This window comes from Lobosporangium transversale (genome assembly GCF_002105155.1).
Source record: "Lobosporangium transversale strain NRRL 3116 chromosome Unknown BCR41scaffold_49, whole genome shotgun sequence".
Classification (NCBI taxonomy): Eukaryota; Fungi; Mortierellomycota; class Mortierellomycetes; order Mortierellales; family Mortierellaceae; genus Lobosporangium; species Lobosporangium transversale.
Window position 1 is genome coordinate 108,383 of NW_019029027.1, and position 27,896 is coordinate 136,278.

The 27,896-nt window shown below is 42.2% G+C and overlaps 9 protein-coding genes across 9 annotated transcripts; 5 read left to right on the plus strand and 4 right to left on the minus strand.

Moving 5' to 3' along the window:
* The first annotated feature begins 680 nt into the window (after positions 1-680).
* On the plus strand, positions 681-10,680 carry BCR41DRAFT_361566 (hypothetical protein). The gene is made up of 12 exons (XM_022025559.1): positions 681-1,119; positions 1,375-1,518; positions 1,981-2,635; positions 2,748-3,208; positions 3,303-3,743; positions 3,857-4,174; positions 4,293-5,405; positions 5,519-5,818; positions 5,923-7,365; positions 7,463-9,221; positions 9,332-10,241; positions 10,361-10,680. Exons 1-12 carry the CDS (start codon positions 1,063-1,065, stop codon positions 10,644-10,646), a joined length of 7,887 nt encoding a protein of 2,628 aa, XP_021877183.1. The 5' UTR covers positions 681-1,062; the 3' UTR covers positions 10,647-10,680.
* Positions 10,681-10,776: 96 nt separating this feature from the next.
* Positions 10,777-11,243, plus strand: BCR41DRAFT_361567 (hypothetical protein). Its single transcript, XM_022025560.1, has one exon. It carries the CDS (start codon positions 10,859-10,861, stop codon positions 11,069-11,071), a length of 213 nt encoding a protein of 70 aa, XP_021877184.1. The 5' UTR covers positions 10,777-10,858; the 3' UTR covers positions 11,072-11,243.
* Positions 11,244-11,578: 335 nt separating this feature from the next.
* Positions 11,579-13,413, plus strand: BCR41DRAFT_413153 (WD40-repeat-containing domain protein; the record flags this gene model as incomplete). The annotated part of the gene is made up of 5 exons (XM_022029485.1): positions 11,579-11,581; positions 11,965-12,145; positions 12,319-12,537; positions 12,659-12,786; positions 12,908-13,413. 5 exons carry the CDS (start codon positions 11,579-11,581, stop codon positions 13,358-13,360), a joined length of 984 nt encoding a protein of 327 aa, XP_021877185.1. The 3' UTR covers positions 13,361-13,413.
* Positions 13,414-14,628: 1,215 nt separating this feature from the next.
* BCR41DRAFT_341212 (tRNA-guanine(15) transglycosylase-like protein) lies at positions 14,629-16,681 on the minus strand. The gene is made up of 4 exons (XM_022022231.1): positions 16,387-16,681; positions 15,520-16,271; positions 15,139-15,430; positions 14,629-15,041 (listed from the first exon to the last, which is right to left on the minus strand). Exons 1-4 carry the CDS (start codon positions 16,659-16,661, stop codon positions 14,648-14,650), a joined length of 1,713 nt encoding a protein of 570 aa, XP_021877186.1. The 5' UTR covers positions 16,662-16,681; the 3' UTR covers positions 14,629-14,647.
* Positions 16,682-16,695: 14 nt separating this feature from the next.
* On the minus strand, positions 16,696-18,715 carry BCR41DRAFT_361570 (hypothetical protein). Its single transcript, XM_022025561.1, has 2 exons — positions 18,443-18,715; positions 16,696-18,195 (listed from the first exon to the last, which is right to left on the minus strand). The coding sequence occupies exons 1-2, from the start codon at positions 18,531-18,533 to the stop codon at positions 16,862-16,864; spliced, it is 1,425 nt and encodes a 474-aa protein (XP_021877187.1). The 5' UTR covers positions 18,534-18,715; the 3' UTR covers positions 16,696-16,861.
* A 1,306-nt stretch (positions 18,716-20,021) lies between these two features.
* Positions 20,022-20,853, minus strand: BCR41DRAFT_341213 (ubiquinol-cytochrome C reductase; the record flags this gene model as incomplete). The annotated part of the gene is made up of 2 exons (XM_022022232.1): positions 20,022-20,143; positions 20,680-20,853. 2 exons carry the CDS (start codon positions 20,851-20,853, stop codon positions 20,102-20,104), a joined length of 216 nt encoding a protein of 71 aa, XP_021877188.1. The 3' UTR covers positions 20,022-20,101.
* Positions 20,854-21,103: 250 nt separating this feature from the next.
* On the plus strand, positions 21,104-22,098 carry BCR41DRAFT_425393 (ribosomal protein S21e; the record flags this gene model as incomplete). The annotated part of the gene is made up of 3 exons (XM_022030583.1): positions 21,104-21,204; positions 21,761-21,939; positions 22,067-22,098. The coding sequence occupies exons 1-3, from the start codon at positions 21,158-21,160 to the stop codon at positions 22,096-22,098; spliced, it is 258 nt and encodes an 85-aa protein (XP_021877189.1). The 5' UTR covers positions 21,104-21,157.
* A 1,420-nt stretch (positions 22,099-23,518) lies between these two features.
* Positions 23,519-26,608, minus strand: BCR41DRAFT_361573 (Pre-mRNA splicing factor PRP21 like protein-domain-containing protein). The gene is made up of 6 exons (XM_022025562.1): positions 26,419-26,608; positions 26,086-26,266; positions 25,856-25,982; positions 25,439-25,752; positions 24,754-25,302; positions 23,519-24,620 (listed from the first exon to the last, which is right to left on the minus strand). The coding sequence occupies exons 2-6, from the start codon at positions 26,264-26,266 to the stop codon at positions 23,617-23,619; spliced, it is 2,175 nt and encodes a 724-aa protein (XP_021877190.1). The 5' UTR covers positions 26,419-26,608; the 3' UTR covers positions 23,519-23,616.
* A 52-nt stretch (positions 26,609-26,660) lies between these two features.
* Positions 26,661-27,887, plus strand: BCR41DRAFT_175810 (hypothetical protein). Its single transcript, XM_022019729.1, has 2 exons — positions 26,661-26,984; positions 27,249-27,887. Exons 1-2 carry the CDS (start codon positions 26,896-26,898, stop codon positions 27,397-27,399), a joined length of 240 nt encoding a protein of 79 aa, XP_021877191.1. The 5' UTR covers positions 26,661-26,895; the 3' UTR covers positions 27,400-27,887.
* The last annotated feature ends 9 nt before the right edge of the window (positions 27,888-27,896 follow it).

Consider the following 27,896-nt stretch of genomic DNA (forward strand, 5'->3'; position numbering starts at 1 on the left):
ATTAGTGGCTTAATGAGTGCAAACATTCTCTTCCGCAATTTAAGGACAGTAATGGATGTAGGAACTGGAGTCAATCCAGATAGTGAGGGTGTCTATGATTGTTGTCGAGGAGTCTAGGTTTTGTCTAGATTTTAGGATACAGGAGCGTTATACCAGAGTGGGCAGCGAACGAATGGGGAGTAAGAAGAGCAAACTAGCAAGTGGTGAAGTGAGATAGATAGATAGGAGAAAGAGACTTGGTTGACGCTTTTTTTTTTTTTTTTTTTTTTTTTTTTAATAAAAAAAAGGGTGCGTGCAGAGAGACCCTTGGATATTCAATGCCACGTGTGTTTTGTGCAGTAGGTTTTTTTTTTATAATCAGTTCTAGACCTTTTTTTAGAACACAAATACCTGAATCTGTTTGTAGCATGTTTAATTAAAAGAAAGGGGTTTGGGACAAAAAGAGGGGTGACCAGGATGGTGAAGAGTATCCAGGATGGTTATCTAAAGATGCTTTCAATGCTTTTCTCTCTCCTTCTTTTCTTCTTCTTCTTATTCTTCTTAAGAGTCCCGGTCTTGCTCTTCAAGAATGGTTCATAGAGCGAGAGAGGAAAAAGTAGATACATGCATCTCTCCATTAATGAAGGGCTTTATTTGTTATGCACCTGCGTGTACAAGTCCCTTGTTGGTAACTTTGTAACCTTCTCTCTCTCTCTCTCTTTCTTTTTTTGCTTCTCTCTCCTCTCTTCCTTTCTTTCTTTCACTATTATTGTCCATCTTCCACCAGCCATCATCCTTCCCTCCTTTCCCTTCCTTCATCCTCCCTTCTTTCTTCCGCTACAACTCTTTCCCTCATCATAAAAATCATCAATCATCAGTCATTTTCATCATCTTTATCATTAGCACTCCTCATTTGCCTCTTCATCCTTTCATTCTCATTGATTCCTTTAATCATTTAATATTATTGTTATTATTGTTATCATTACGCTTCCTTGTCAGTTGCATCCTTCTTAAACTTGGGACATCCCATTCCCATCACCTTTTTCATCTCTTCCACCCCCCCCGTCTTCCTTGGCCATTGATATGATGAATACAGAGGCGAAATTGGTTGTGTCGCTCATCGGCAGAATCATGTCCAAGGTAATGTTTATTCCATCATGTCCATGGAGAAAACAATATAATCCCAAATTTATCACAATAAGCATCCATCATTTAGATTTCTATACATTTTTCAAACCAATGTTCAATATGCCTTAATCGCGATTAAATACTTTTAAAAGTACTAACATGGCGACAATGAACCAAGTACGATTTCAATACTTTGTGACAGTTCACAGCAGATGACACTAACTACCATTCTGGTCTTCCTTTCGCCCATACTTTTTTTTTTTTCAGCTCCCTTACAATGGACGGCCACTCGAGAGCATAGAAATGGACCCTCTCATCCAGCAATGGATAGTCTCTCTGGTCGAGCTCTCACGATATCGTCTGGGCCTCATCTGCCGCCAACTTGTTAATCAGCTTGAGAGTATCTCCAAGGTATGTATCACTTTTCAATTACTACTGTAGTATTCTAAAGAAAGGCAAGACTCTGGGGTATCAAAATCACAGGTCAAAGATTTTGGTTTAGGAATGTGCAGGTCGAGGGCCGAGACAAGGCGATGTGAAGAAGGGGAGGGCTCCCTTATTTACATGGGCTTACTGCTAGAGTGCACCATTAATACACTTCCTATCCTCAATTGCTCTCTGCTTTGCGGCGACACCTTCAATATGTATTCTGTAGCTCTCACAGCACTGCCAAAAGTAGTGCTGACTTCGGAATAACGCTGTTTGAGAGAAACAAAAAAAAAAAAGTATTTGGTTAATGGACTGTCAACTCTGAATTGATTTCAATTTCCTCAATTGAGTGATGGAACTCGTGCATTTCAACCTAATATATATCATGCGATTGTGCTGATTAATTGACCTATTTTTACTCATGTATTATCATATACTTGATAGCAAAATGGCACAGTCCTCGAAGATGTTGTGCCATACGATGTGATGCAATCGCAATTGTTTGTGCTCAGGATTCTGTCGCAATGCATGGAGGCTCAGTGGAAAGCACATAGAGATCAGCTTACGCAGCGCCTAAGAGAACAAAGCGAACAAGAATCTGAAGACGCCACAGTACGCGACGGCATATTCAATAATGGCTCATCTACGGAAGCGTCGGTATCCTCTATTACAGCCGAAGCGGCAGCTCGTCATAGTGATCCTCCGCCATTAGAAGACGCGCTCGCCAAGTATATTCTGAGTGTTTTGACCCGATTCTTACATGATGCCCCAACTGTCGAGGATCCAGACACAAAGTCAGAGACTATGACGAACAACAGCGCCAACAAGAAAAAAGCAACGGAACCCGACAGTGCGCCGGCCACTGCATCTGTCAATACAACAAACTTCCAGGATGTCGAACTATCAAATGAGATCTATAAGACTGCTGGCAGGGTCCTATTCTATATTAGTGCTTCAAACTGGCCTATTGTCTTTGCTCGTCTCAAGGCTAGGATCCAACACCTTACAACCACAAATGACGACTGGCCTGAGACTGCAGAGCTCAAGTTGTTGGAGACGGCCAGCCTAAACCAGCGGAGGCTCGGTCAGGTCTTGACAGGTATGTTTTAATATGATGCATAGTTGCGAATATGCTTATTGGTATATTCATTAAAGTGTTATTATGGATTATCGATCTCACTGTTGGTTTATTCTTTGATATGTATCTTCAGAATTGCGCTCGACATTCCTGCACCTTAAAAGGTCGGCGCAATCGGTCATGGGCCAAGTTCTTCATAAGGCCATTTGGAATTGGATCGAGGTTTTTCCTTCAGAATTTGTACATCTCTGTCAGACGCAGAAGCGTATGGAGGGAGAACCTCACATTCTATTCGATATCTGCCATGCTCTCGCAACAGATAACAGACGTAGAATACATTTCTGGCCTTTGCAAACTATGCTACTTATTTTGTGTCCCGACATTCTCTTGAATGCAGCAATGAATGACAGCAGGAATAACATGTCAAAGAAGGCCCAGTTCCTTGAAGCTCTTAAAAAATCGCTGCGTAATAAGAGTCTTATGGAGATTGCAGGGCTTTGCTACGTCGATGTTTGTAAAGCATCAACGTACGTCTCTAAGCATGATACTTCTGCACTGCGCCACATTGTACCAGAGATTGAGAATGAGCTTAAGGTACTTTTTATTTCACACGAATATTCTCACACGAAGAGAATAGTGAATTCTTTTTTAACCTTTTTTTTTTTTTGCTGATATGGTACAATTATAGGAGCTGCTCTTTACTCCCTCGAAGCCATATTTAGATGCAGACGGTACTACCGACAAAGCAACCATGTCAGCATGCTTAACGGCACTCTATCGTCTAAACCCGCGTCATGTGATTCATTCTTTAATCCCTGAACTATCCAGTGATAGAGCACCGATCGCTTTTAAATTGGTTTTGGTTCAGTCTTTTTACACAATAGCATCCGAAGAAGATAGATTGCCTTGGAATCCTTCCATCCAGCCTGCTACATCAGCGCTCGGAGCACCACTACGTAAAATGTTTGCCGACAATGTTGTTCGCGAGAGGGCTGCAGATATTATTAATAAGAAGATCCTCATCGACAGAAAACTTAAGAAACAGATGGTAGATATCGCTAGGGATAAGCAGGAGCTTATCATCTATCTTTTGAAGATGTATCAGATCGATCCCGCGCTAGCAGTAGCTGTAAGTGTACACCGTATTTCGTTCAATGTTGTATATTTATAAGTTTCTAGTCATCCGAACATCTTGTCGTCTATGCTGGCAATATTTATTTATGTTGCTTTGAATTAAAATAGACTGAAACTCCTGATACTGTCGAAGAAGAGATTTACCAACTCTTTAAGGGACTCTTACTCTGCCTCAATGACACACACATCGGGATCTGTACAACAGCAGGTGAAGTACTGCTGCAGCTCTTTGATTCTAGGATCATTGAGCGCTGGGGGTCAGGTGCCAATCTGATGGCTACGTTTTGGAACTTGAGCTGCGATGTCATTCTTTCAATCGGGCGCAAGTTATTGGAGCTCAAGTGTACAGATGAAAAATCGCGTTTCCTTCTTGAGCTATTACAGCAGCTCATGTCACGCCGAAATATCTTCTTAAAGGATCATCAGGTTAGTCTTTTTTTTTTTTTTTTTTTTTTTTTTTTTTCTCGCTTTTACTGTCTTCAATCATTATTTTATTTAATTTTTTTTATTTTTTATTTTTATTTTTATTTTATATAAAAAACAGGACCTTGCGATCGCATGTCACGATATTCCGATGCGGTTTGCAACGAGTGTGGCACTCGAGATTACCCTTTTAATTCTCATTTGCGCACCAGATCAAGATATATGTACAATGGCTATGAACTGCATCAGTCTATTGTGTGAGGAAACTGTTATTACCCAAGAAATTGATAATCCCAGCACTGGACAGCTTTCGTTGTTGGAAAACATCAATGTTTATATGGAACTATCAGCTCCTAGTGCGGTAGTCGCAGGTCGAATGTCGCAACAGAAGCGTTTGCGTAGGATTATTCGACAAATTTCTCAACCGACTCCTGGAAACTTGGGTGCTTGGGAGGAAGCTTATAAACGCTGGAGGAACATCACTGTGTTCTGGACTAAAGATGAGATTGCATTCTACGAGAATATGGAGCCATTTGAGAAGAACCGAAACGCCAAACGCTCAACGGCTCTTCCACCTCCACCCAAAGGAGGCTTTGTCATTGATCCAACAGATTCACGCAATACTGAATGGCAAAACTTCACAGGGTTCCTTGCAGCCCTTGCTGGAGCTTCTTTGCCATCAACCGGCGCACCAAGGAACACAGGCGAAAATTTCCGTCGTTCGAATGCCAAAGAAACTAAGAAAACACAGACAAGTGTGGAACGTTACATGCTTGACATGGTTCAATTGCTTGTGAATGAGCAAGTCTTTGTCCGCGATGTTGTCAAACAGACATTGGGATCTGAACTCTCACCGGCACTGTATCCAGTTCTATTCAAGCAGCTAATTTATGTAGTGTCACGCTTCTTTGACAGCCATGGCGAGCCTCTGTGTACTGATCAGTATACTATGTTTGTTGACCAGGCCATCTCTGTGCTCAAGCTGGTTTTGGACCGCATGTCTTCACCATCCGACGCCATCTTTTCTGTCGACTTTGGCGCACTTGTCTTATACTTTGCTCGTTATCTTCATCGTCTTGGACACAGTTTAAATGGCCTGCGCGTTAAGATCAAGATGTGCCAGTTATGTGAAACACTCATGCAGAAGAAGGAGTATATAAGTCTTCGTCAGGAGATCCGTCTTCGAAATAAGATGGTTGAGGTTATGATTGAATGGACATCTGACTTTTCTTTGGTAAGTATATGTATTAAGCGTTTGTTGATATCCTTTCTAATTCTTCTGGACTCATTATTTATTTGTTTATTAATTTGTTTATGTACTTTCTCCCCCCCCCCTCAATACTACAGCCTACGGAAATGCCCTCGTATGTCGAAGAGAAAGACGATCCTGCTAATAATGGACGTCTCTATCGTGATTTGGATCTCGCTTGTATGAAGTCCATCGTTGCGTTACTATTCGAGCTGCCTCTGCAACCATACGAGACAACACATGATACAGATATGACCCAGATCCGATCCGCCATTTTTTATAGATACTTCAATTTCTTCCTCAAGCTTCTCAACCGTTGTCGCGTCCTGGAGTATATTGAATCTGGACCCTCCTATCATAGGCAGAACAATGAGGATTTGGCATTGCTCTTTGCGAAGGTAATGAGCATATAAAAAGAAATAATTCTTTGAAAGTCGGACTGAAGAATCCTAATTCTAATTCCACTTCTATTTCTACTTCTAATTCAATCTCTGTTTTTTAGTCAAAGGCAATCGTTCGTGATTTGGGCCCTCTTAAGGAGTATACAATCAAAGCTCTCTCTAATATGCTGAGTGCTAATATCGAGACTGGGCTGAACTATTCATTGTCAATGGGATATCACGAAGACGATCGTACACGAACAGCCTTTATGCAAGTCTTGACGAACATTCTTAAGCAAGGCACTGAGTTTGCCGTCCTCTCGGAGAGTGCCATGGAGGATCGTTATGAAAAGCTTATCGATCTCATCGCTTCACCTGACTTGACGTTAGTACTATCGTTATGTCAAGTCTGTCCTGTGGCCGAAATCGATGACCTTGCAATCGTACTATTGCATGTTTTCGAAAGCCGTGGTCTAGCCATGCCGTTGTTGAAGGCCATCATCATGAAAGAAGTTCGAGAGACTAGCGAATCTGAATTATTCCGTCGAAACTGTATGGCTACAAAGCTGTTGACAGTATTTGCAAAGATCAATGGAGCAGAGTACCTCAAGAGCACACTGCAACCAGCATTGAACGCGTTCGGGACCGTTCCAGCACAGGGTTCTTATGAACTGGATCCTACCAGGATTACGCCCGATGAGGACGTTAATGTCAATTTTGAGAACCTCAAGCATATGGCTCAAGTATTCTTGGACACGATCACCAACTCTGTTTCCAATGTGCCAAATTCGTTCCGTGAGGTCTGCTGGTACTTATCGCAGGCCGTGGGTGAGCGGTTTCCTGACGCAAAATTCACCGCTGTAGGTGGATTCATCTTTTTGCGTTTCATCTGTCCAGCGATTGTTGCTCCAGAGACAGATGGTTTGCTGCAGGTGCCAATTGAAAGCGCAAAGGTTCGCCGAGGGCTTTTGTTAATCACAAAAGTGATTCAGAATTTGGCGAACAACGTTCTCTTCGGTGGAAAGGAGCCTTTCATGATCGTCCTTAATGATTTCTTGACAACCAATATTCATAAGGTTACAAGATTCCTTGGAAACATTTCGACGCTTGAGCAACTAGAGCCAGCTTCGACCGATCCTGCACATTATCGCGCGATTGATGTGGGTGATCGATCTTCGCTGCATCGTCATCTGGTGCTTAATTTGGAAAGAATGAGCAAAGATTTAACAATGAAAACTTCAGCAGAGCTAGAGGAAGATAAGACGTATTTGGTGACCAAGCGATCCTTTGATACGCTCTCCACGTTGCTGGCACAGTTAGGGCCTCCTCCAGAGCGTTACCGTCGAGATGTGGTTCCTGTGACTTTGAACACTGCACCTAACATTCATCAATACCATGAATTTATGCGAAAGAACAGAGGACGCACAAGCGACAGTCTCCTCAAAGATGGTGTGTTTTACGAGGGGGGGCTTTCTAAAGAACGGCGTCCTGTCTTTTACTTCGTAATGCGGAAGCTGTCGCTGGACAATGTCGACCTTGAGACCATCATGTACCGTATCTTTTTGGTAAGAACAATAGCTCTGCCTTTCTTATTATTATTTTCATCATCATCATTATTATTATTTTTGTTCTAACCTAACAACTATTTATCATGAAAACTAGCTGTTGGAGCCTGTCGCTAACAAAGCATATGATCTGGTCGTGGACGTAACCGGATTCGGCCCTTCGAACGAAATTTCGGATCATAACATTAGCCAGTTCCTTCAGCTTTTGCCCACGGAAACGGCACTTGGTCTCTGCAATTTGTTCTTTATCAATGTCAATACAGCCTTCCGCCGCTACACAAAATCACTTTCTCGTCAACTAACTAACAGGGTTGCCAAGCGGGTTATCTTTCCATCTAACTTGCAGGAACTGAGCGAGTATATTGCATTGTCCGAATTGCGACTACCAAAGTCCACCACATCTCTAGAATCTGATGGAAACCAAGGTATCCTCGGCATCAACAAACTCACTCCTGGTTCTCCACCGACTCCAGTCATCTTCAAGATTGGCCACGAAGTTATTCAAGTTGTGATGCAAAAGAAACAAGAAATCTTTGTTGGGATGAGCTGCCAGTATAATGATGTCTATCATATCAGTGAGCTGGATGACATTTCTAAGGCACACAGCCGTGGCGATGATGGCGAGTTCTTTATTATTTATGAGGATGGAACTATGTCAATGACCTTTACTTCACCAAAGCGTGACCAAATCATTTCAGCAATAGCTAGGACAAAGCAGCGTTTTCTGGCCTCGAAACCCGCAAACTACAGCGCACGGGTTATTCGTCCCAATGATGTCCCTGGAACACTACTCACTATGGCCATGTTCAACCTTTCGAGCCCCGACTCTGCATTGCGTCTGGCATCATACAACTTACTCTGTGCGCTGTCGGATACATTCAAGTTTGATACTGGTAACCAGCTTTTGAGCGCAAAAGGGCTATGTATACCTACGAACAACGCTCCTTTCATTCGCCGTATGAGTGAAATGCTGGCTCGAACAGAGAGCCATTTGACACTCGAGTTCCTGACAGAATGTTTTGTTGGCTTCCAAAAGACGCCCAAAGCTTTGAAACCTCGCTGTCTTGAATTTGTATCACCATGGTTGTCCAATTTAGCCAAATATTGCAGAAGCTCGAGCGATAACCATGCTGGATTTGCAAAGACTCGTGAAATCATTAAGGGATTGATTGATATGACTGTGAATGAGCCTGAAATCTATGGAGCAATGCAGGATATTATTTGGAGTCGTGTGGAAGAGATTGACGCATTGGTGGTCCTGGTTTTAGATTTATTTATTAGTGAATCCATGGAGGGTGGTATCGGATCAGTGCAGGCAGAGAAATTGGGCGACACACTTGTGACGCTATCTTCTGTCTCGATTAGCGGCAAAGTGATATCGCGACTCCGGAAGGTAATCTCAAAGACGGGATTAAAGCCCATGCGTCAATTGACAGACCATAGTTCTTGGACAGAGATTGGAGTTTTAGTCCGATTCTGCATGAATCTATCCTTCAACGACACGAAGGATGTGCTTAACTTCCTGCCCGAGGTCTGCCACATTGTCACATTGTTGGTAGCTGCAGGTGCCTCAGTTGTTCGGTCCGCAGTCCATGGAATGGTGGCTAATATTGTGCAGGCGCTTGCGACGACGATTCCCGCTAGTGAGCCAAACCATGCAAAATTGCTCGTCTTGCTACAAGAGCTGTCTGAGAACAAATTCAGAATGCTTTTTGGTCTCAGTCGGTCGTATAGCAACTCATTTGTAATCTCACCTGAAACCTTGAAGGATTTCAACGAACCTATGCCTTTGAGCTGGCTCGAAAACATTTGTAAGGCGCTTATGGATGTTATTGAACTTGGGTCGCCCTCAAATGGTAAGTCTCTATTTTGCTCTATTGCTCGTGTGTGGATCAGAAGGTAAGGGTCTTCTGCCGTTATTTGTAAGGCGTACTGAGCTAACTTTGCTTCTCAATGACTTGTATAGATGCTGCAAATGCTGCAAGAGCTAGATGGATGGGTCTGGTCACTAGCACAGCCTTCCAGTTCAACCCTGCTATCCAACCCAGAGCGTTTGTCGCTTTGGGATGCCTGGCACGTGAGGAAGTCGATGATGACCTACTCTATCAGATTTTGGTCGCTCTTCGTGGCGCCTTGGCCATGTTTGTGGAGTCTGATTACAATTTAATTGCCAGTATTGTGATGTGTCTGACCAACATCGCCGCAAATCTGCCTGCAGAATCAAGGTACCTTCAACACTTATTCTGGCTCGGACTGTCGATTGTCGAGATTGGTCATGTTCCACTCTTCACATGTGCTCTAGAACTGCTGCAAGCCGTGTTGAAGGTGCTTGATGCTCAAGGTTTTTTCATCCACGAGCCATTGGATGAGGTGTTGTTAAGGGCAAGGATCCCACTTTTGGATGTAACCAAGGAACTGGATGAATCAATTGGACTGAACTTTGAAACTCATTTCTCGTTCGGCGTGGCGGGCGCACTATTAAAGGGATTGAAACATCCTTCTACTAAAACGATCACCACCGAAGTATTGCGATCTATCCTTCAGATCGCAGTCAAAGGTACACAGCCAGATGTTGTCGACGTCCGTGTGATGGGCTATCTGGCAGCGTTATTGCCACAAGCTGCTAGGAATATGGAACTGAAAGAGCTGTTGCAGATGGTGGGCATCACTTCCATGGAAGTAAATAACACTGCCTTGAATGATACCTACTATAAGATGTTTGACTATCTGGTCATCCCGGATAATACCACTGGATTATTGCTGGTCACTTTGGTTGTGACTATGCTTCAGAATGCAGAGACGGAGTCTGAGAGATTGTTTCTCTATGCCTTCTTGGCTGAGGCTGCCGTTGCGTTGCCCGAGGTCTTTGCACTTGTGTAAGTTTAATGTATTTGTTGTTACCTTCTATTTATAGCCAATTTTTACGGGCTTATTTTTGCTTGCAGTATTCCATGGTCCTAATAGTACGTCTGTTCTTTATTTTTCTAAATGGCAGATATGAGTCACTTTTACCCAAGATGCATCAGATCATTAACAGCTCACAGGTGGTGCCGATCATCGACGCAGTGCAATCGATTATCTTTGCAGTGGTTGCAGATCCGCTTTTGAGTAAGGCTGCGGCGAGTATACAAAAGGCTAGTCAGCTGGCATATCTGACAGAGTTAGGTTTTGCGGGATTAATGGATACAGGGGCACCGGGATTCAACCCAAGCAACGGACGACCAACTGTACATAAGCATGCGTTGCTGGTCAGCGAGCTGGTCGAAAGAATCATTCAGTAAATATCTCATCTTATATTATCTATTCTTATATACGTAATTTTTTATTCATATAATTTTTAAAATAAAGTCTCATATTTCTATGGCGAAATCAGGAACAATAGAAAAAGGTTTTATTTTAAATGAGAATGGATTTAGATGTCACTCTTTGCTTCAATAGTTCTAGTAAATTAGCGTTAAAGAAGAGGCTACAGGTCTCCGGCATCAATGGTCTTATGCTCGCAATATCACCAAGTAATGCCATGGGAGACAAGCGGATGCTTGGATTATGTGTAAGCTTCATGATATGTATGTTTTTTTCTTTCTTTCTTTTTCTTTTGCAAGACACGAGAGGTCTATTTTTCATATTTAAAAAGAGATTAGATTGGCTCCACATGGCGGCCATAGTTTTTGCTATCTTGTTTTTCTTTTTTTTTTGTAATATGTAAATTGAGCAGGGGCTTCAACGCTAGACATCGGTCGCCGCAATTCAAAGAAGTGTTATAATCGGTATATGTGTGAGAGTTATTAAAGCATCATAGTATGAACATGAGCCAAACTTGGCCATCGTGAGCGATACGTATTCTTCAGACTTTGTAAAATAATCTATTCGTGTATAACAGTATTGAAAGAACATCCTATCTCATTTCCTCCGCCTATCTCAAAAACAGCCGATGACTGAATCAATGTCGCGCTTTCATTTAAATGCTAGCCAGCAGTAACGGTCATGTGGGTATATAGGATTTAAGCCCTTGTCACGAGGCTATAACGTTATTCCTAACCAGAAAGTCGGCAATCTTTCACAGTCACATTTATGGCGTATTTTGAGAGAGTTTTGTGCTGTACTCGGACATTTAGAGTCGCACCTTGGATCTGGCAAGAATGTTTTTTTTTAAAAAAGCTTTCTCTCATCAGCCTCACTAAACCCTCTTCAGACGACAAATCCGTCCGTAGCCATGGTAATGCATGCGAGGAACATCCCAAATATATTATTAGCGATAAGCATGTCAACAATAGAATGCAGCTCCAGTATATACGCCTGAATACACACCGCCAACCTCTTGCTGTCGGGCTAATCAGCGATCAGCTATCAGTCACCTAGAAGAACAATTGGAGTAGATCATCCAAGCATTCTCTTGCCTCACTCTTTAACTTAAAAAAAAAAAGACTATGTACTAGGGACTAGTAGCTTTATATTTTTCAGCCTCCTGAACCCGGTTCAAAATATGGGACTCATACAACTCAACACAGTACATTATAGTCACTATTAAGAAGGATATCTTGTGAAATATAACCTCTAACCTATTCAATACTGTGTTTTCAAAAAAAAAAAAAAAAATAGCGTCCCATTCTACTTCAGGGTCACGAGCGTTCTCTTACGCAGATTAAATATAACCGCGAGGGAGACTTGCTCTTTTCTGTGTCTAAGGATCATGTCGTAAATGCTTGGTTCTCGCACAATGGCGAGCGTCTTGGTACATATGAGGGACACATTGGTGCTGTCTGGACCGTCGATGTCAACTGTATGTCAGTTAATTATGATAACAACTTTTTGTTCTGATTTGTTTTATTTTCTGTTGTTGCAAGAAAAAAAGCAGCAAATCAGGAGTGGTTGAATAGATAATCGCATCCTTCAATTCAGCGGATTCTTGTTAATGGCGTAACACATACTTTCATTTTATTTTTATGATTTTAGCCTCCACCACACTGTTGGTATCAGGATCCGCTGACAACACAGCCAAGCTTTGGGATGTTTCGAACGGAAAGTGTTTAAAGTCATGGGAATTCAATACTGCTGTCAGACGTGTCCAGTTTTCAGAAGATGACAGGAAGATTTTATTGGTAACTGAACCTCGTATGGGCTTTCCTGCAACTCTTCAGATCTTCAATGTTGAGAATGGTGTCACAGAGAATGGTAAATAAGCGTCTGAGGCTCTTTCAGTATCTTGCTCAGCTAGAAAATCCAAGTGATCCTTGAAAATTAATGCCAAATTTTTTAACATCACGAACGATATATTTATAAATATAAATAATAGTCTCCTCTGAGCCTTTGGCTGTCTTCCACCCAGAGGGTCCCAAGATCACTGTCGCCGCATGGGGATATCTTGATAAGTACATCGTCGTTGGTCGCGATAACGGATCTGTTGCCTTGATGGATCCCCATGTAAGCAGAAAGGAAAAAAAAAAAAACACCATCTATATGAGTGGAAGCGGTTTTAAGGTCATAAGATGTTCTACTCGACTCTAATTTTTTTTTTCTTTTTTTTTTTTTGTACGTATTTTAGACTGGAAAGTACATCGCTGACAACAAAGTCCATGAGGCAACTTTGACAGATCTTCAAATGTCGACAGATCGCACATACTTCATTACGGCTTCTAAGGATAAGTCTGCCAAGATTCTTGAGACCAAGACTCTTCAGGTGCTCAAGACATACACAACAGATACACCATTGAATTCGGCGGCCATCATGCCTAAGGTTCAGGAGTTTGTAATTGTTGGAGGTGGTCAGGAAGCGATGGATGTTACAAGGACCAGTAGCCGACAGGGTAAATTCGAATGCCGTTTCTGGCACAAGATTCTGGAGGAAGAAGTGGGACGTGTCCGTGGACACTTCGGTCCCATCAATACGATCGCTATCCACCCTGATGGTCGCTCGTTTGCAAGCGGAGGAGAGGATGGTTACGTCCGTGTGCACCACTTTGACGAGGATTTCTTCACCTTCAAATTCCAGATTTAAAGCAAAAAAAAACGTTTTTTTATCCTTACACCATTAGCCGGGAGAATTTTCAGTTTGCCAGTTTACCTTATTAAAAACAGTTTTTTGTAGTTTTCTCGAAAAGTTGTTAATCCACAACCCTGCTCTCTTTCTTAGTCAGAATATTGAGTGGGTAAACATATGTCAACCTCAGTAAATATTGTAGGTTAGGTGAGAGGAAGATATAAAGATCATTGGGATAATCAATGTTAGATCCCCATGGTGAGACACTCCTTCCGAGTTACACTTTTTCACATGCTGTCAATATCACCATTTGAGTTTGCGCCTGTCCCAATTCCAGAGTATATATCATGGGTATTCCAAGTATTCTCAGAATGATCAGAAGATTGGATTTAGCAAGAACAGCGATAAATATGAATCTTCTAGAGCAGTTGTGGCCATATTCAACACATCCTTCCTTTTACAACGCTTGCCACATTGCCGTGGCAATGCGTCACCGAAAAAGAGACAAAAGCACGTCTCGGTTGTTGCTGCTCCCACTACTTCAACCTTCACTAGCATCACTGTCCTCCTCCAATAGTACTTCATCTGTCAAAAGCATCTTCACTCACTATCGTTTGCTAGTCGATGTTACAAAGTACCACAGCAGTACTGAAGGGTGCCTGATCAGGGAGGTACTAGTAACACCAGTTGTCAGATTATAAAGTTATAACCCTAGCATTACGTGGAAAGGCAACCGTAATCCTGCAATCCAATAGTACATGCTTAGCAGAAAGCGTGCGTGCGTCGTCTTCATAGCATCCACCGAAAAAGAACTCTTTGCTACAGATAAAATACATAGTGAGGATACTAGAGATATAGTTTTCCCGACTGTAATCCAAGAGCGAAAATCGCAGTATGCAAGTATTCGTCTGAAACAAATACAGATTTGCTGCGCCCAACTAGCTAACATTTGTGTTTTGGTGTACGAACACATCACTCACGTACTTATACCGACTCCAACAGATTGACAACCCAAATCTTCTACAATGTTGTGGGCCTCAATAGATTCATTGCACTAAAGTCAAAAGCTAGCTCTATGTCGTATTAACTGGATAAGGCAGGCAACGGCGAGACTACGGACAAACTCTTCTTACCTTGAACATGTGTCAAGGCAGGATACCATACTACGAGAAGATTTACAACACGAACGGACTAGCAAATATGCCGGATAATTTTGTTATCCCATGAAAATGTATTGAAAGGCACGATAAAAAAAGCTCTACCATAGTTCCATATTGGAGCAGTATAAGTTTATTTCTATTATTTCTAGTTTTCTTCTTGCCCCTTACTTTCTATTTCCTGATTTAACCGCTGTTGCTTTATTAGATCATGCTGAAGCTTCCGCTTGAGACCTTCCTCCTTCATCTTGGCACGCCTGGCTTCTCTCATCTGCATCTTTTGACGCTTTATCTCCTCAGCTGCAGCAGTCGCTTTGGCCTTATCAAGGGAAGCAGCATTCTCAATATCATCTAGGACATCCAAACGGTTCCGTCTCAATAAAGCAGCCTCGACAGCAGCCTGAGCTTGATGAATTTCGCCTGTACGCTCAGGTTCTGTTCCAAATTGCTCCATAAAGGAATCCGAGTATTGCTCAAACGTACCATCCTGGATGGATTGACGGACATTTTCGAAAAACTTTGAGTACTGATGCATATTATGGCTACAAAAAAAAAAAAAAAAAAAAAAAAAAAAGGTTCATTTTCCTTCCTCACGCTCAAGTCATTTTTTTCTCTTCATTTGGCCTTCTTTCATTTTACCTCATCAGTAGAACTGTAGCCAGCATTTCATGAGCTTTCAAGAGATGATTAATGTATGCACGAGTATGGCGCCCACCTTTGCAAGCATAGCACTCACAGCCATCAAGCAATGGGACAAATTTGTCTGCATGTTCTTCATCCCACAAGTTAATCCAACGCTTGCTAGAGGATGTCGACAGTGGTGATGACGGCCCAAAGCTGTAGAGAGATGCCTTGCCACCCTCAGTCAGTTGGAACGGATATGAGGTATCGAATATATCCGCACCTAGTGCAATCGATTTCAATACATCCTCTACAACAAGAGTCATGCTGTTGAGTGTATTGCGCCAACATGTTTTGAGCGCAACTTTGATGAAGGAAAAAAAATCATAGGGCTCTTACCTGGTGTTTGCATGCCATATACGAGTCTTGGCTTCTCAGAAGGTAGGTGATCTAGCGAGATCTTCAAGAGATTCAAGACCTCGTCCTTAGTCCCTGGCAATGTCAAAGTATCGACGATGAATCCATCTACACCCTGTCTTTTGGCAGTCTCTTCTGCACTTCTAATTCTTTCCTGTTCAATTTGAGCTCCTCCGACATGTGCAAAAACACTCACATCCGTCCATGCTTTTGCCGTGGTTGTGGTTGTAGCTGTTGATATAGCTTCGTTTACTATATCATTAGAATTGGCAGCAGTAGCATTGGTGGTATGGCTTGTTTGATGCTCTCCAACCGTCTTCTTTCTAGCTTGCCCTTTTACACGATCCTCAGCCAAAGTGTCAATGCCTTGTCTCTCTTTCAAGATCTGATCTAACCATTTAAGACTTCGATCAACACTCTTTCGTACACGTTTTTGTCCAGTACTTGATCCTAACAGCTTGCCCTGTTCCGTCAATTCTAGATCCGAGATGGAATCCGTGAATGTTGCCATAATGTCGGGCGCATATGCCCTAACAATCTTGAGATACTCTTCCAAAGTGAGTTGACGAACACCTTGATGGGTCATCATGGAAATATAACGATCCGTGTTGATGGGAACTCTGAAGTATCGAGACGTATCCCGAACATCACAAAAAAGAATAAAATCTTGAAGGTTCAAGAATTTGGAGAGTGAAAATGACCATTTATCGAACCCTGCCGGTTGGTGATCCTGCCTGGAAATATATATATATAAGAGGGTGAGGAAGGGAGAAAGAATTGTGAATGGATAGAAAAAAATATGAGTTCATTATCTGCAGAACCTTGTTAATGTTCAATTTATGGACATACAACATATGTTCGATGCTGACACTGACGCCACCGAGCTCTTGCTGTCGAAGTGTGTCCGGGGTGAAATGTGGAACCGATCCCTTGACAGAGTACATGAAGCAACCAGGAGTTTCAATCATTCGCTTTTTTGGTGATACAGCGACCGTCCTGTCTGGTATAATGGGCTCTCTGTCACCAGAAGTTGTCGAAGCCTGGTTACTCATGACCACAGTGCCGCGACGGGCGGCGGACCGCTGGGTGGATTGGCGGATAATGTTGAATGTCAGGGGCGACATGGTCCTGTTTTCCAAGTTAATGAAACAATGTTTGGTTGTTTTTATTTTTATTTTATTTTTTTTTACCTCCATTGGACAACGTGACAGCATTATCATTTTCTGTTATGGTGTTGTCTATTGGGATGGCTCTAAAAGTCTATTATACTCGTAAAGGTTATTCTATGCTGAAGATGCGAGTCTACTTTTCTTCTATCCTCTCCTTAATATCCAAAGTCCTCGTCATTTTCCTCCTCCTCCTCCTCCCCATATGCACTGCTACCATCTTCTTCCTCCTCTTCATAGAAACCATCAACGGGTGATTCATACTCCTCTTCCTCGCCGTCATCCTCAAGAGAAGTCTCGGGAGTATCCTCATGTTGATCGTCGTCGGCGGTTATTGAAGGATCCTCTTGGTCATCCTCAGGGACCGCAAACGTCTCCACGTTTTCAATGGTAGTATCAGGGGACTCTTCGGTCTCTTCCTGCACACCGTCAGTGGTAGTTTCAGGAGACTCTTCAGTATCTTCCTGCATATCGCCCCCAGTCGTTGTATCGGGGAATTCTTCGGGTTGCTCTTGCACATCACTGTAAATGATTGTATCAGGAGACTCCTCAGGCTGCTCTTGCACATCGTCAGTGGTGGTTTCAGGGAACTCTTCAGTATCTTCCGGCATATCGTCATAAGTGGTGGTTTCAGGAGACTCTTCAGTATCTTCCTGCATATCGCCCCCAGTCGTTGTATCGGGGAATTCCTCGGGTTGCTCTTGCACATCACTGTAAATGATCGTATCAGGAGACTCCTCAGTCTTCACTTGCACATCGCTATCACTGGTAGTCTCGGGAGACTCTTCAGTATCTTCCTGTCCATCGCCATCAGTAATGGTATTAGGGATCTCATCGTCCTGTCCCTGCTCCTGCTGCTCCTGCTGCTCGAGCTCTTCCTCAGGCAAGCCAGGATCCTGGTCATCCTCGTGCTCAACCTCCTCGTTCTCCTCGTCCTCGTATTCCGAATTGTTTTCTCCACCCTGATTCTGATGCAATTCAGTCTCTTTTGGGATCTCAATTTGTTCATTCGGTTGATCTTCCTCAGTCTCGACAGGGATTTCAACGTTAGTCTCAACAGGGGTCTTAATTTCAGTCTCGACCTCAGTTTCGACTGGAGCCTTAACTTCAGTCTCAACAGGAGTCTCGATAGGAGTCTCGGTAGGGGTCTCGACAGGGGTCTCGACAGGGGCCTTAACTTCAGTCTCAACAGGGGTCTCAACAGGAGTTTCAACAGGAGTTTCGACAGGAGTTTCGACAGGGGTCTCAACAGGAGTTTCGACAGGGGTCTCGACAGGAGTTTCAACAGGAGTCTCAACAGGGGTCTCAACAGGTGGTTCAACAGGTGGTTCAACTTCAGGAGGAGGAACCCTGGGGGCATCAATTTCAGTCTCGATTATGCACTGAGAATGACAGTCATCAAAGGACTGAACACAGGGTCCCATGCTGTACGAGTTGAGTAAGCACTCTTCTTCTTGCTGGAGACAGGACTCCAAGCATAGGAACTGGGTTGCTAATAGAGTAAAGATATTATACACGTCGTTAGCTTCGAGTCATCGGGAGGAATCGAAGGAATGGCACTTGAGGGAAAAGGGAAACATTAAATTTATTTCTTGATTTATAGTTTGGATCGTTGGGTTGGGAAAAATATAATAAAAATAGTGTGGCATATCCATTTTTCATCCGTTCCAGGCTCGATCTTCTTTTAATATTTTATAATCATTACTAATGTTAATGAAACTGAATGAAGAAAAACCTACATTCGTCAGGAGCTGGAAGAGGCAAAGGTGCAGCGGAAGTGACAGCGACAAGAGCCAAAGACACTGCCAGGGTGAGAGAAAGGACACGCATTGTGTGTAATGTATTAGTTAAGCGTGTGTTTAATAGAAGCGTGAAATAGAGTGGGAAAGAGATAGAGAGGAGGAAAGAGAGAAGTAGGAGATTAATAATATAAGAGGAAGGGTAGAGTAGGTTATACCGTGGTATGGGTAAGGGAGATGGGTTCTTGAATGGACAAGAGATGTAAGCAGATGTGCAACATGCTGCCATTTTATATAAAATTCTCTCTTGATATGCCAACGAAATGCTCAACCAATCCAATTCATCTTGAGAGCAATTCACAAATTTAGCGAGCGATGATCAGGGGCTTCTTGTCTGGGCCAGGTCGACTGGTTTGAATACATGGAGGGATTCAGACTGTTTGTGCACTTTAATGTGTTGTCGTAGTGACAGTTTTATGTATATATTGATCAATGGGAGTTGTGCCATATCACTCGCTTCTGAGGATAAATAAGGGTAATGTTAATGCTGGTCGCAGGTGCGGTACTGATGCTCACAAAGTTGGTCATAAATGTCAGGCTCCAGATATTTCCATAAAAAATCGGGTCCACATTAAGCAACTGTTCCTGAATAGGAGACATGTTTCTGGAATAGAGCTATAATTGATATGAAACAACCAATTGTTATTACAGGCCGACAAAGAACCATGAACCCTGATGGCTAAAAACTCTACAACCAGACACTATACGAGAAAAACATAGTTACACAATATCTCTCTTTTTTAATTTTTTCGAATAAAGACAGGGCGACTTCGAAGCCTACATCACAACATTCCACAGCATACAACTGATATTGTGTTGTATACAGCTCTGCTTCATTTTTTTCTTTTAACACCCTTGATAAACAAAGACCTAGTCAATCGTTATAACACAATATAGTTTCATTAAGGAGGTCCTGTATATTATTTATTGATGTATTGTCTAAATGATAAGGGCGTTATGTGGGTTATATTACGACTGATGAACTATTTTAAACTTTTATTCGTCAACAACACCTTGTATATGATTGTACTGCTGCATAGTTAAGTAGCAAAGGTCTTTTGCTTAATAGTGTTATGGTCATCCACGTGCATTATATCTGAGAATATGAAAGCTATCAACCTTGATTTGTCTATGATGACTCGCTTTCCATTCATAGAATACAAGGACTGTTTTCAATCCATGGTGATAATTGAGCGGAAGGGAGTCGCAGACTCTGGTTTTGCATTCACGTACAGTCCTTTACGTTTTCTTCATCATATGTTCTTTGTGGTCATTACATCTATTTGGTTTTTGACAGGGTGCAAACCCTTAGTCGAACGAGCACTTCAGCAGATCAAAGAGACAACATGATTTCCTCGCTTCGCTCACTTTTTTTTTTTTTTTTTTTTTTTTTTACTCTTCAACCTCCTGAAAATGCGTTGGAATGGCCTCTTCTTAAAAGCGCAAAGACATGAATGCAGCTATACTAAATTAAATGGTCATTGCTTGTTTATTCAAGTTTACGCGTTGTAGTAATGTTGCTTAGTATCTGGTGGCTTGAGGAATGTTGACGAGATCAATGGATGGTTTAGCAATGTTCACCAGCAAATAGTTAGTTCTTTATTCATCGCTGTATTTGGCGGCGATGTCCTTCCATTGGCGCTATTTTGTGGTATAAAAGTATCAAGAAAGATGAAGAACATTATATAATGAAGTTAGTCATATCTTGTCAGTGGAGTAAATAAAAAGATTAATCCACTAGTTCAATGGATATCGATAGAAACTTTCTCCGACTGCTAACATTTGCTCTGTTATAAAAGTAATCGTGTTAATCAATATCTGGGTAGATGCTACGTTCGTGTGGACTTCGCATGTTTCGATTGCCGAACAATAATGAGCACTGTGGTGAATTGGTTTATGGCGAGTGAAAAAGCACTTGGCTTTGTGTAGAATTGTATGGATACTTATTACTACCCGCACTATGATTGCGATTGAATCCTGCAAGCGCTCTATCAAGTCATATTCAAACTCCAGTTTTGGTCGCCTCAAGTGATCGATATCCAGAGCATCATGTGCAGTAAAATATTCTTATCAATTGGTCGCAATCGGTGGTCTCACGTATAACCAAGCCTAAGTTTAGTCCAGACAACTAGCATCAAAGGAGAGAAACAATAAAGGTAATAGAGAAAGCAACGTACACCTTTGTTGATATTGTCCCAGATGCGATCAGAGATAGTATCGAAAGCCATCTCGACAGCGAATGCAGAGACGAAAATGGTGGTCAAGAAGATCGAGTTGCGCTTGACGATGGTGTTATAACCAGCGCGAGCGAATTTATTGGCAGCAGTGCCGTTGGCGGACTTGAAGGGCATGACGAATCTGGCGTGATGGAGAAAGGCGAGAAGAAAATTGATGAAATGATCCGGTCTAATTATTCCTTTAACAGTGCAAAAACACATGCTCGGATCAATTTCGGAATTCGGAGTCTAATCACGTGATTTCTAGCGTCATAGAAACCCTGTTTTATCGTATGTCTAATCAAATAATTTTTTTTGTTTGGGATGCTTGGGATGCTTGGGATGCCTGGGATACAAGAGAGCTCCTCAAGTTGGACCACTGTTGGTTCCTCCTCTACTCTTGCTTGAAAGAATCATCCTAAGGAACCTATTCGTTGCCATGGAGACCCCTCAGATCACTCTCGAGACCTACACCCCCCGCAAGTGGTAATAGACCTTCTATCCCTTATCAGGGGTCAAATATTTATATCATTTTCAACTGTCAGGATCATCAGGATGTTCATGCATTACAAGATCTGGAATTATTATCATCATTTATTTTTATTTTGAAAGATTTAACAAGGATCTTTTGATCAGATTCATAATGATTAATGGATCATGGTTGTTGTAACCTACATGTCGAAACTTTGATTTTACATTCAAGATTCTGTTTGATTTTTATCAAAATTATCCATTCAGGCACTCGCTCATTCTGATGTCATGTGCCGTGCGGGGTCTTTTTTTTGTGGAATATTTTGCTATTACAAGGAATGCATGTTTGCCTTCATCAAATTTCAAAGGAATTTGGGTCTCGGGTCTATGTGGATAGGTCTGGATAACCTTTCACCAGTGGCAACTATAACGAAAAAGTTATATGCAATATTCATTCAGCATCATCTTATTTATCAGGACTTCTTAAGAAGCCTTTTTTTTTTTTTTTTTTTTTTATTTTTTTAATCGAAACGGTATACTTAGCGATTCTTATTTTTTTACCCGCATTTAGCTCCGCCACTAACCGCCTCATTGGCGCCAAGGATCATGCCTCCGTCCAGATCAACATCGGCGATGTTGACGAGAACGGCCGCTACACTGGATCCTTTACCACCTATGCCCTCTCTGGTTACGTTCGTGCCCAGTCTGAGGCTGATGACTCGATCAACCGCCTTGCTACCAAGGATGGTCGTAAGTGATCATATGTATATTTTTTCTTTAAAATACGATAAGTGAAAGGTGTTCGTTTACGACAAAAGCTTTTGGAAATAGGAAATTGACCAAGGTTCTTAATTTATTTTCAACTTCACTTGATTAGTCTTGTCCATGGTCTGGAGCTACCAGAAGTAAATCATATAGAGCTGAATAAAATGTTCTTGATTTATTTTACTATCACTATCATTATAACTATCATTTTTTCTTTCTACTTTGTTTCTTATGTCAGTCTTTCTAATAATGAATGAATTATTGGCTCCTTCTGTTGATTATTTTCAAAAACGAAAAACAAAATGCTGTTTTTCAGTCCTCAAGAGGCTGCAGGAGAAGACTTTCAATTGTTTACCTTTTGAAGAATGTAATATTAATCTCCTAACAATCGATATCCTCCTGAGAAGCATGGCCTTACACGGACCCAAATCATTACCAATTGCAGCCGCACGATCCGTCCAAACTTCGAAGGACTTGTACTCCAAGTTTTCCTTGAACCACAGAACGACGTTGCCATTGTCAGTTCTAGCCTCCAAGGCCTTTAATTCCATAACACCACGCCCAACCATCTCAAATGCCTTTAAGAGCGGCATTTTCTTGTTTTTCAATGATTCACTTGCATGCTTTAACATGAATTTGAAGATACTGATTGCACACAGTTCCTGCTCTCCAAGCTTGCTGCTGCTGCTGCTGCTGCGGGAAGGCATATATATTCCATGTTCAATGACAAACCATTTCTGATTCCAGGTTAAAAGTCGAGTCCGAATTTCATATGATTAAAAATGAGTGGTCTCCTTCTTGAACCACATTTGATTACCACCGAGTACAAACACAATTTTCTGCATTGGATGCAATGGTAGTATACTGGGACCCAGTAGTGATGTTACGAACTTGACACGAGCTTTTAGAATGTGATAAACGAAACAATGGTGGAGCTAGGATTGATTCGATACTTTTGTATGCTTCTACAAGCATTCTATACATGTACTCTCTTTTTTTTTTTTTTTTTTTTTTTTTCACCAACTTATTTGAAAAGTGGAAATTGAGGTTTACATCATCCAACCAAACACGTTCACGGATAACACTTGTATCCGTAGGTTTGACCTGGAAGCCCTCTCCATGTCGGATCGAATATAACTACATGACCGCAATGCGAAGACCCATCCTCGCATGAAACGCACCCAGCAGCGACTTGAAGTTTAGTAAAAAGATCAACAGGACTAAATAACAAACATGTTTTCGGAGTATGGTTTGATGTGGTTGCTCGTGCTGGAAATAGAACGAGCTGAGGTTAGCCATACACTGTAATATGGCTGCTGGCATGATTAAAATCTTGTTCATGGTCGAGGGCGGCTTGACGGAGATTGAAGGGTGAGAACTTGATGGATGGGATGTTTTCATTGAATCCCAATCCCGTTTATGACTAGCAAAGGTAAAGAGCAGCTTATATGCGCTGATGTTGTGTAGAAAGCAAGTAAGCAACCATTTGGCTCTTACCCACATGGTACTATCACATGAAGGCTTCAGACAAAGCACAGCAGCCATTCAATAACATTCTTTAGTAATTTTTTTCTGGTATGACTTTCAGTCTTTTTAATGTACTATGAATGAAAGAATAGCTTATCTAGATCTGACATGGTGTCTCCTGCAAGTCTTGAGATCTTATTTCTTCACCGCAAGGCGCAGCTCTCCGCGTTGCCCAATTCTAAACCCGTATTCTCCTAATGTGCTTTGGTTCTTGGTTACTGTACCATCAGGTAAGATTAACTTCTGCTTGCCTACAGGGAAGCCCATGGTAGCAAAAATGCGGTCCTTGACTACTGATATTTTTGTGCCATTTACAAGATTTTCTACGGTTAAACTCGACAATTTGTCCCTATTCCACTCTGGCTTAAACTCATCCGGATCTGCAAACTGAATATCAAGAGTAATCCAGCTTGGTCCTGATGCTGTTGGTAATGCATTAGAGGACGATGCAGGCGGTGCTAGTGTAGAAGGTAAGGACGAAATATGTTCAGACTTGAGGCGTTTTGAGTCTCTATCTGAGGTAGGGAAATCTTCTTCTGGATGGCGTCCAGAGGGTGGCGTTTGTGCAGGTACAGTTCCAGGAGCATGAGGTAAACCTGGCACTGCCGCAGGTGGTCGTAGAGGTAAATTAGCAGATGCTGGAGGAGCTGGGAGACTGGATACACCTGGAGGAATAGAACCAAGCAGGCCAGGGAAAAGATTGTGTGCACCTGGCATACCCGGCGGAGGCTGCTGTCCATAATGTGGCGGAGGAATTCCAGGCATCCCTGGTGGTGGGACCATACCAGGAATTGGAATAGAAGAAGACACATTAGGTTGGACACGGAATGTCTGGTTGTATGTCCCTGGTTGGCGGTATAAAGGTGGCTGCTGAATTGGCGGCTGTGCGAATTGAGGACCAATAGATGACTCTAATTGCGCCTTGGAACCATCCTGGTTGTATCCTCCTGCTGTGGCAGCAGCAGCAGCATTCCTCTGGGCCGTTATCGCTACAGTGCTAGTTTGACCATCCCAAACATTCCTCTCCTTTTCAATTTGTCGTTTCCTCTCCTCTTCGGCATTCTTCTTTTCTTCTTCCGTGCTAAAAATATCCGAGCGGTGAGCCTTCAGCAAGTTCAGGTTTCTAGCCACATCAGTACCTATTCGCAAAATAGAAAAAGGTGTTATAAAATGAAAGGCATGGGTTGATCGGAATACCTGCTGCAAATAAATAATAGCACTGTCATTTCAATATTTAAAGTAGGGCTTTCAATATCTCTCTCCTGTCTTTACCATCTGTAAGCATGTTGCTAGCCTTAGTTTTGGCTTCTGCTTGCTCACGTTGCTCCTTCCATCGGGGGTCCAGTAATTCTACACGCACATGCTCCTCCATCTCTGAAACCTTAACTTGCTCGCCACAGCGGGGACATGTCTGTGTTGCCTCCTCCAATGCAGCGCCCGTACGACCTTTAAATGCCTTTGGAACATAATCTTCTCTGATCTTCATTGGTGCCGTCAGCTGAGGAGCGGTCATTACAACTTCATTCACGTTTTTAACTTCTTCCTGAGTGCTGCTTGCTGGTACTGAAGTCTGCTCCTGCTCGTCATCAGAGTCCTCCATGTCCACATCATCATTGTCATCATCAATCTCAATATCCTGAGGCATGTCTGGTGCGCTTTCAGTCTCAGCTAATACTTGCATCATACGCTTCTGTGTTAATGACATTGTTTCTAGCTCTCTCAAACTCTTCGGAAGTGGAAGCTCAACTGCATCATCAGCTTCGGTGAATTCAATTGTTTGAACTACGACAAAGTCCTGCCAATTGATGCTCAAGAATGCCTCTAAATAAGGTAAAAATAAAGTGAGATTGACGTTAGGGAGATACTGTGATGGAAATACCGTTGATACACTAGTAGTATTGGCAACTGACTAACTCAATCCTTAGAAATAAGATCAGATCCGCGAGGCTAAGCTTACGTCTTTCAGCATCTTCCTTTTCATCCTTCTTCTTTCGGAGCTCTTGTTGATATGCAGTATACTCGACTCGTTTCATGACAATATCCTGGACTGCGTATTTGTTGGCTGATCTTGAATCAATCTGTTCCAACATATCTGGCGTAGGTACCAGGATCTTGGTGTATTGTTCCACCAATTTTGAAAAATAACCGAAAAGACTGTGGTTGGGGCGAAGGAAATCAAATTGATAATTACGTGCCTCTCTCTGCGCTAGAGATACCATGAATTGTCGCCCATTTCTAGCCACAAACTGCGCTGTAAGCTTCAAAACATCCCTGATGATTGTGCAAAGCCGAAAAGAAACTTATTAGCAACCATAATAGCAAAGTTGATAAGTAAATAACAATATATATTTATCTGGTAAGACGATCAACTTACAGATCCTGAGCAGACACTGAAGGCATAGGTGTCATAAATTCAAGCGCTGGGGGTTCTGCTGGAGGAGGCTTGATCGCTTCTTCTACTTTTGCCTCCACCTCTGCCTGGATCTCCGCAGCAGCGGTAGCTATAGGATGTAGGGCGATTATAGTCAATAGAAATACGTATCACTGTCATTCATATCGTCATGATATTTCCAAATTTGTTCCACTAGAGTTCATTTAACATACCATTTCCAGATTTCGCTTCTTTAACCTTGAAAGCATAGTACGCGTGATATGGGTCTGTAGGATTAAGGAAACTGAATTTTGTACTGTTCTTCTCCTTTTGTCGAAGACGTTCCTCTACAATGGCTCCCAACTCGCTTCCTGCTACAAATGCAGCTGTCCTGTCCGCGAGAACTATTGACATCATTGAGGCAAAGATAAAAAGCATGAAGCAATGAGATAAATATACGTTCATTCGTGCCTGTGTTTGTTCTTTTCAGGATCTGTCGTTTAACATGTATTTTTGGATTCTCGTCTTGCTTGATTCAATGATCTGTATATGAATGTGATTAGTACCTCGAATATGGGGGGGGGATAGATAATTCCAACCGATGCAACATCCTCTGGTCCATTTTCCATATCTTGTGCAGGCTCATTATTCCCAATTCCATTCTGGGTGCCAAAGCCGCTGATGGCAGCAGGTAATGGTGGCGGTGCGATCGACATTGAGGAACGAGTGTAAGTGGAAGCTGTCTGTCACTTTTGTGGTTTATTTGGTTATTTGAATCTAAACAGAATCTGCTTATAGTACACTACTTCTCTGATTGGCTGAACAAAGTGGATATGTAAATCATGTGATGTACTGTGCCCTACAAGCTAGGCGCGTTCGAAGGCACTTTTAGAGCTGGGATCCCCATGGTGTTTCCTCAGTGCCACCAGTGGGTATACAAGGAAAGATCCGTGATTTTACCTTTTTCTTCAGAGCTACTGCCAGTTCTTAAAGGTGGCATTGCAAAGACTCTACCGAGATGCATCAACATGTGCACATTATAAATGAACCTTGCGGGTGTCCTCCTTATGCTTTCTGATTCAGGAGGTTGTGTTTGTCGAGAACATCCCGCACTATCATTGTATCTGTATATGTAAGATGACAATTTATGCATCTAGCATTTTGAGTGACATACTCAGGGCCCATATGTAGTAAAAACTCTTGCAAGTATTTCAGAGTCCTTGATTTCATTTCTGTCATATTTTTGGTATACAACTAGGGAGGAAGGGAATTTTTGGGCAATGATGTCCTTATTGACATAAAAATAGAAGACGTTGACAGTTGTCCTCTCCTCCCCCCCTTTTTTTTTATTACTGTTATTATTATTTGCTTATTATTACAAATACACCTCTTCAAGCCTAGAGCATAATGGATGCGAGGACTGCAACCATTACCAACGCTACGCACGAACCAGTCTTGACTGTGCCAGCCTGATTTGTTCGGATGGGAGAAGGGGCACTTGTTGTTCCCGTTGTGATGGTAGGGAGACGTGCTGCTGTTGTAGTTAAAGTCGTAGTTAAAGTCGTAGTGATGGGTGCTGCGGATGTAGTCGTAGGAATCAGCGTTGCAGAAACCGTGCCAGTGCTAGTAGTATTGGATGGAGGGATAGTACTCTCGATAGTGAATTGAGCAGAATAACTCTGAGTTGAGCCATTGGTCACTAAGATGGAGTATTTTGATCCTTGTGGGACCATGGGAACTTGAACGGTGACAGTGCCTGGCTTAGAGCAGTCCAAATATCCGAGAGGAGGGATGCCGGGATAATCGACCTGAAATTGCCCAACTTGGTGATTTAGCATAATAGGGAATGTCGTATTTCCGGTCACCTCTGTGCAAGCATTAGACCAAGTAACTTCTCCGGTTCCTCCGGCCCTGCATAACACGAGCGATCACGAGAAAAAAAAAATTAGTACGCGAGAAAGGAAGAAAAAAGACAATTAAGGCTCAAAATTTTAGAAGAAATATACTAACGTCCAACGATCTGCAGAAATGGGATGAGCATAAG